Genomic DNA, 6,944 nt, shown 5'->3' on the forward strand with positions numbered 1-6,944 from the left:
TGGGTTGGTGAGCAGTGGTGTGGCTGGTGGTCTTTGTGGATTTTTGAAGTTCTGTGGAGTGCAGGTCAATCTTTGGTGCTTTTGTTGAAGGCTGCTCTTGCCTTCTTTTGTGTAGAAGATTTCAATAGGAGCTGGTAAAGTCCCACTTGCTACCATACAGCATCCACTGGCAGACACTGAAAAGTACCAGCATGCATGCTTCCTTAGAGTAGTAAGATGGTTTGTTTATGGGCTTTAAGTCTATTCTCTATGGAGAAAAAAATAATAATATAAACCAGCCTCCTTTTCTTCTGAAACTCATGGAGATGTTGTGCAAGGAGAAGTTGAAGCAGAAGCCAGAGGGAAAAAGCTTAAAAGCTTCCATGTGCATATCCACTGCTTACTGCATCTTTGTTCAGCATCATTGTTTCACCCCAGCCTCTGGGGCAGGGAGTCAGCTTGATTCAGGCTGTGATGTAGACCTCCAGGAGTCCCCCAACGGAGTGCATTCGGTAGAACACACCCAGTGGGAGGCCAAAGTTCACGATTGCAAACCAGGTGGAGTAGCCGTAAAATGACTTTTCCAGTCCATTCTCGAAGACGGGGTGAGCCCCAAACGTAGGCATGATCCACAGCTAAAGAGGTGTAAGGAAAAAGAGAAGTCAGAGGATGACAAACTGTCTCCTATCTGCGTTCTAATCTCAGCACTGGCTCAAGTTATTGTAGGAATATTTCAAGACTATCAGAGGAGTCTCCCTGGCAGGGAAGAGAAGGAAAATCCCCTAGTTATGCTGCTGACTCCTTGCTATATGTCAAATACTGTTGAATTCCTGGAAACCTAATGATAGCCTCGTTCTGCCCCAGCCAGCTTCCTCTTTCTACAGAATTTCACTGTTTCCTTGGCCAATTTGTTTTCACTGCATTAAGGCTGCAGTGAAGATCCATGTTGATTCAAGATCGCAGAGCACAGTGTACTTTATTGGGTGCCTTTCAATCCTGGAGACTCATGTTTACAGAGACTCACTGCTGATGCCTTTTTTCTCCACCAATCTCATGAAACACCCTTAATGAGTTTGATGACTTTTTCAGAGGCTAAGATTTTGGCACGTAAGGATTTATTAGCTGTCTCCTTCCTGCACCCAGGAAACCTAACCACGTTTGACTCTTAAGTTAAAAAAGAGACCTTGTAATTATGAGAGTGGGGTATTAACAGCAAAATCAGTCTTAACTTGCCTCACCAGCAAGTTGAAACTTGGTGGGCAAAGGTTTCTTTTCTGGAATAGCGGCCCAAGAGAAAGACAAGGAGAGCACATCTGTATCACAGGTGATCATGGCTCAGCCAAGTTGTAATGTAGCAGGAAGAGCAGTACTTACTATGATGTTGCACAAAACCAAGAAGAATGAGATCTCTCTTAATGCTCTCCTCTTCCAACTCAGGTGAGAGTAGCTATGGATATAGGACAGAGAAACTTTCCGAATCTCCTGTCCTAGCTCTAGCATGCTCACTCGTCTCTGGTCACAGGCTTCATGATTCTGCTCCTCTTCAATTTCTTCCTCTCTGTCAGGAGATACCCGTGTGTGCTCCTGTTTGCTGCTTGTTGTGTTTTCCTCTTCACCAGGTAGCTCTGAAGCCACTGCATGCTGCCTAGCGTGTCCTGTGTGTCTGGCCTCAGTTTCTGCTACAGAGGGCTGCCGGTGAAGCCCATCGATGATGAAGACATTCTGGGTGATGTTCTGAAAAATGAGGAGGACAGAATAGGACAGGATGAGACTGTTCAACAGGTCCCTCGGGTCAGTGGCCACAAGGGCAACAATGGAGAAGTAGGACATGCCAATTTGGCCAAGGGCTGCCCCCATCAACAGGATCACATCCAGGCTGCGGGTTGGATTCTTCAGCGTGTCCAGCTCCCTTTTTTCCAAGGCATGGATGATTGTCCCAATCACTGCGCCCACACTCATCAGGGGCAGGAGCACAATGTAGTAGGAATAATACATTACGAAGACCTGGCGGTTGGCAGCTGAGCCGGTGGCCTGAATCTGGTACATCATGAAGACACAGATCCCAATGATTACAGCAGTGGCGCCCAGCAGTGGCCCAAAGACCACCCCTTGGAGCTTGAACTTGGGCTTGATGTGAGGGACGTGGTGGTGATTGATGCGTCTCCCCACGTTCTTCCACATGACGTACAGCACGGAGCAGCAGACGAGGCAGTACTCGGTGTTGAAGGGGTAGAGCAGGATGTAGCCCTTCTGGAAGACTTTGCAGATAGTTGTGTTTGGGCATGTGCACGAGGTAGTCTCATTGCCGGGAGCTTAAGAAGAAGGCGGCAACAATTATAAGGGAGATGGCCTGGATTTCATGGCTATCTTTGGGAGTTTCCTGTGTGCAGGCACAACACCTGTCTCTATGTATCTCAGAAACAGTGATCAGTAGGAAGTTAAGTGACTGCCACTTGGTCCTCAAGACTGTGAGGATTCAGAGTAAAAGGTTTAGCAAATGTCTTTTCCCAAATATGTAGTGATCCCTCTAGTCAACACCATTAGGTGCTGGATGAGAGACACCCCCCTTCCGTCACAGTGAAGCTTCCTCTATGTCTACTCTTGGAATATGTTTCCCCCCTTTTTTCCCCCATATCCTCAGAAAGAAAAGCACAGCAATTATGTGAGTCTCTTCTAGTCTGGCAATCTTTTGCTTGTAGTCAACAGGTAAATGTGAGCAAAAATGCTAATTTATGGTGGGCTTTTCCTTAGCTAGCCCTCAGTTCCAGGGTTTCATAGCAGATCCCACCCCCTCCAGGTGAAGATGTTCTCCCCTTGCAGCCCATCTCCTTGAGACAACCTCTGATAATAGGGGAGTTGCAGCATTTGGGGGAACTGGTTGTGATACCTACATCACTGAGATCGAGAACTCTTGTCTCCCTGGAAATCTATGGCAGCCTAACACAAATAGGGATGTGAAAAAGGAGCCTTGCCTGCAAATCGCTGCTCCACCATACGCAGTTGAGACTCAATCTCCATGTGAATGGTGTCATTAGTCACGGCCAAGAGCCAGAGGAGGAGGTTAGTGGCTATGGTCAACATCAGCCCACACCTGGGAGAAGAGAAAGGCACTTCTGCAGTATGTTGCCTGTGGAGATTGTTTGATGTGTGTCCACCTGCCATGTGGTGCTGCCCTTTGCTTCTCGCTTACCCGCGCACAGATGCATGCAAACACAGTGCATTTGTGCCCGTTCTGCATATGGACATTGGTGCGTGACTTTGCACACACAACTGTGGCTGAGGACGTACCCATTCGGCCATTTGCAAAGGAGCAGGGCAGGCAATGCCAGGCTTGCTGGTGAATCTGGCCTAGGTCTGGGTGCAGTTGAGGGAGGGAAGGCCGGGACATCTCCCGGTGATAGGAATGGGGAGGCCACCCCACCTCATCCTCCACTCAGTGAACTGGTCCCTGAGCCACGCAGCAGGAAGGTGTTTGGGGTTAGGAGGAAGCAAAAAGCTTCGCAGCAGTCCAAGACACAAGTGAAAACTGCAGGGTGCTGGTGAGCCCAGGTCAATGGAAGGAGAGTGGGTCTGACCAAGTCATAACTTGGTTCTTGTGTGATGCAGAATAAGAGAGTCATTGTAAGATCAGATGAAGACAGTTCTAGTGGGAATAACGGAGGTCATAAGCAGACAGAAAGGAAGGGTTTCTTTAAAGGAGTAGAAGGCAGTGTTTTCCCCTTCTTAGTACCTGGTGAAGTTGTGCTGGACTTGAATGCAGTCCTTAGAGTGACGCCACAGAAAAAAAGCCTGCAAATTGATAACGATAATGACGTGAGCAGGGTGAAGCTGGCAGCCTGCCGCACACGTGGTGGAAACGGACAGGCAGGCAAGAAAGCACATGTCCTAGTGGGAGCAAACCTGCCTCTGTGCAAGCGGTGCAGGGGCATGTGTGCACCTGCATCTCAGTGTTGAGGCATGTGCTGGCATCCTTAGGTGACTGTAGCGTGTGTGTGCCTGCACCTAATACAGATCTAGGAGATCGGCTTTTCTCTGTCTTGTATATACGTGCATATTTGCTGCTGAGATGGGAACTAGTTTACTTTTCAAATATGGCTTTGGGTCTGGAAAGAAGAGAGTTGCTATCAGAGCAATGAGTTGCAAATGGTTCGAGATATTTTCGCGTGCAAAAGATTTTGTTGGGGGGATGCATTCGCAAATAAAGAGGGAGGCTGGGTCTCAGACTGGTACAAAGACATCTCTGGCAAAATCTGAAATTTCCTCTCCTCTCTCCCTACTTTGCTCCGAAACAAACTCCTCTGGATCCTACAGTATGTCAAGTATTGCTAGTGTGTTTTCTTTCTAAATCTTACTACTTTGTCTCTTAATCTGGCGCGTGAGGAGTGTGGGTGGATACTTTAATGCTCATGAGAATGCCTTATGTGCACCCACTTCCCCCCATGCCTTGGGCTCCCGGGAATGGGACAGAGAAAATAAGCAAGCTTCCAGGAGGGTAACATGCAGTACCTGGGTGCAAATAAAAAGGATTTCAATGCTGGGGAACACAATTTCCACCCTGGATTTGCACTGGATGAGAACTGCACTGTAGCCGATGTGAAACACGTTCAGTAGGATGCTGAAACTGCCGAACAGCAGCACTGACCCTGGGCAAACAGCAAAAGCACCAGTAAATAAACAGAGGCATGTCTGTGGAGCATCTGAGCTTGGCTGCGGACTGAAGCCCTCATGCCTCTTGGTTTTGAGTGGAGCTGGAGGCCTCCCCATTTGGAAGTCTCATGATTTTGAGAGAAGGGGGAAAAGGTGAGCCTGGTTCCTGAACTTGGTTGTGGGCTTTGGCTGGTTTAAGGAGTTCAGACAACACAAGGTATTTTCTTCTGCTTCCTACAAGGTGAGAACTGGGGTTTTAGCCTTTCCTGTGCAATCTGGAGTGACAGAGGTAAGCTAACGGCAGGTGATGTTTCTGCCTTGTGGAGAAAACCCAAGATGAACGCAGGTGTGCTGAGGCTTTTGGCAGTACCAGTCTGCACAAGTTAGGACCCTTTAATTGATTCTCCCTTTTGCCTTGGACATCTCTCTGCAGCTTTAGGTACTCGGGTACCTTGCAGCTTTCTTCCCTTTAATTCTCCATGCTTAGTTAACAAGACCGTGCATTAATTAGAAACTCCATAATAGAGCAGAGGCAGGGCTGCTTGGAGAAGTGTCATTTCATGAAGTGGGGCAACTACTGATGGGAAATCTCCCAGGAAAGCCTGGGTGTCACAGGGATGTGACTCACTGCGCAGCAATCTTCCCCTGGAAACAAGGCTGCTGTGATGCTAAACAAGGACAAGGGTGGCATGGGGCTGCTGATGCCCTTAGAGGGTATACGTGGTGGTTTTCCTCTCACTTTGCAAAGTGGTCGTGCCTAAAACCTTTCCTAAGTCTCTCCCACCGTGCTTAGTTGCTGGGCTGCAAGTGGGACATGCCTGGGTTGTGCTTTGGGAAGGGACCACAGAGTGAAGTTGGACTGGGGGCTGAAGGGAAGCCAAGTTCAAGACTTTTCTGGGTGCTCTGGTTCTTCTCTGTGGTTCTCTGGTTCTTCCTCCACTATGCCCCTGTCTTCCACCAGCCTTGCACCACAAGCTGAAAGGGCACTGGGAGATTTCCAATGCCCTAACTACATCTACTGTGGCTTCTAGCTCTTTTAGTAGTAGGGGAAGAATTTCGTTATCTTCCTAGCACTGGGAAGAAGGAGAAAGGCATGAGATGATAAATAAAAGCAGAATTTACCCCTAATCCAGATCGGCCCAGCGTGGGAATCCCGGTACAGCACTGCGTGCGGCTGCCGACTGGTGCCCAGCAGGTAGTAGATAATCCAGGACAGGCACAAGACCTTGAGGATGGAGAGCAGGATCCAGACGTCTGCCAGTGTGATGGCCACGTGGTTGAAAATCACGCTGCTGATGAAGGCACTGCCCAGAAATACCACGTTCATGGCCAGCAGCCCTGAGAAGAGCTGCCCAGCTTTCTGAGCTTGCCTGTCCCTCTGCTGCACTGAAGAGCAGTGCCGGTACAGCCAGAACTTCTCATAGTGGATAGTGGAGGTGTCTGCTGGGGCTGACGCTGGCCTGCTCTTGCAGTGGTGGCAGGGCTTTTGTCTTGAGGCCTTCTTGTCCGACATGGCTCATCTGCCTGGGGGTCACCTGCTGCATTGAACAAAGGGGATGTTTAAAGTAAGAGAGATGGTGGGGGACATGCTGAGATGAGAGGTTGTGTGCTCTGCTGTAAAAGCCACTTGGGTGGTGATCTCCCTTCCTTGCTTTGCAGCTTCCCCTTCCCGTTCCAGAAGATGGATGAGAGGGGGAAAAGAGATTGGTCTTTAGCCCAGGTAAGGGATTAAAAATTTCCTGGTGGACAGTTGTTGCAGGGCACTGGGAAAAGGCCCTTCTGCCAAAAGCTGTCCAAATGCTCCTGCATTAAAATAGGTATTTGATGTCTCTGCCCTGCCCCACCAGTACTTGGAGCTGTTGGGACCAGAGGTGCCCAAACAGTTTCAATCCTCACCTTTCACACCTCCTCTGCGTACGGCCCTGGATTCCCGTTTCCTCCTTTCCCTTTGTTGCTGTAAGGATTAGGTGAAAATACAGAACAAGTTCAGATCTGCTCTAAAATTCAGAGCTGTTTGATTTTATTTGATGGGTCCAACCTTTTCCTTGTGGTTTTTGGGCTGTGTGAGTTACACCACGCTCCTTGTACGGTCGCGCAAATTGTGGCAGAGCTGGAAAGAATAAAAAGAGGGTCTGTAAGTTTTGATCTAAGCTGCTTGGAAAATATCGAACCTCCCACCCAGGCGGGCTGAGACGGGGACAAAGTTAATACCTGGCTTGCTTTCTTTTTCTACTTGTAACAAAGAGGAAAATGCACAGAGCCATGAGCACACTGACACAGAGGAATTTGAAGGATTGGCCCAGATAGATAGCCGGAGC

At 48.8% G+C, this 6,944-nt stretch overlaps 1 protein-coding gene across 1 annotated transcript; it reads right to left on the bottom strand.

Annotated features, from left to right (window-relative positions):
• Positions 1-443: 443 nt before the first annotated feature.
• On the bottom strand, positions 444-6,139 carry OTOP3 (otopetrin 3). Its single transcript, XM_049813366.1, has 6 exons — positions 5,749-6,139; positions 4,486-4,622; positions 3,710-3,768; positions 2,952-3,070; positions 1,354-2,291; positions 444-614 (listed from the first exon to the last, which is right to left on the bottom strand). The coding sequence occupies exons 1-6, from the start codon at positions 6,137-6,139 to the stop codon at positions 444-446; spliced, it is 1,815 nt and encodes a 604-aa protein (XP_049669323.1).
• Positions 6,140-6,944: the final 805 nt, after the last annotated feature.

The sequence above is a fragment of the Accipiter gentilis genome, chromosome 10 (assembly GCF_929443795.1).
Source record: "Accipiter gentilis chromosome 10, bAccGen1.1, whole genome shotgun sequence".
Taxonomy (NCBI): Eukaryota; Metazoa; Chordata; class Aves; order Accipitriformes; family Accipitridae; genus Astur; species Astur gentilis.

Coding starts and splice junctions, on each gene's coding strand:
- OTOP3 (XM_049813366.1), bottom strand. CDS start 6,139: ATGTCGGACAAGAAGGCCTCAAGACAAAAGCCCTGCCACCACTGCAAG. Junction 2,292..2,951: donor GGTGGAGCAGCGATTTGCAG/GCAAGGCTCCTT, acceptor CTTCTTCTTAAG/CTCCCGGCAATGAGACTACC. Junction 615..1,353: donor TGGTTTTGTGCAACATCATA/GTAAGTACTGCT, acceptor ACACCTCTTTAG/CTGTGGATCATGCCTACGTT.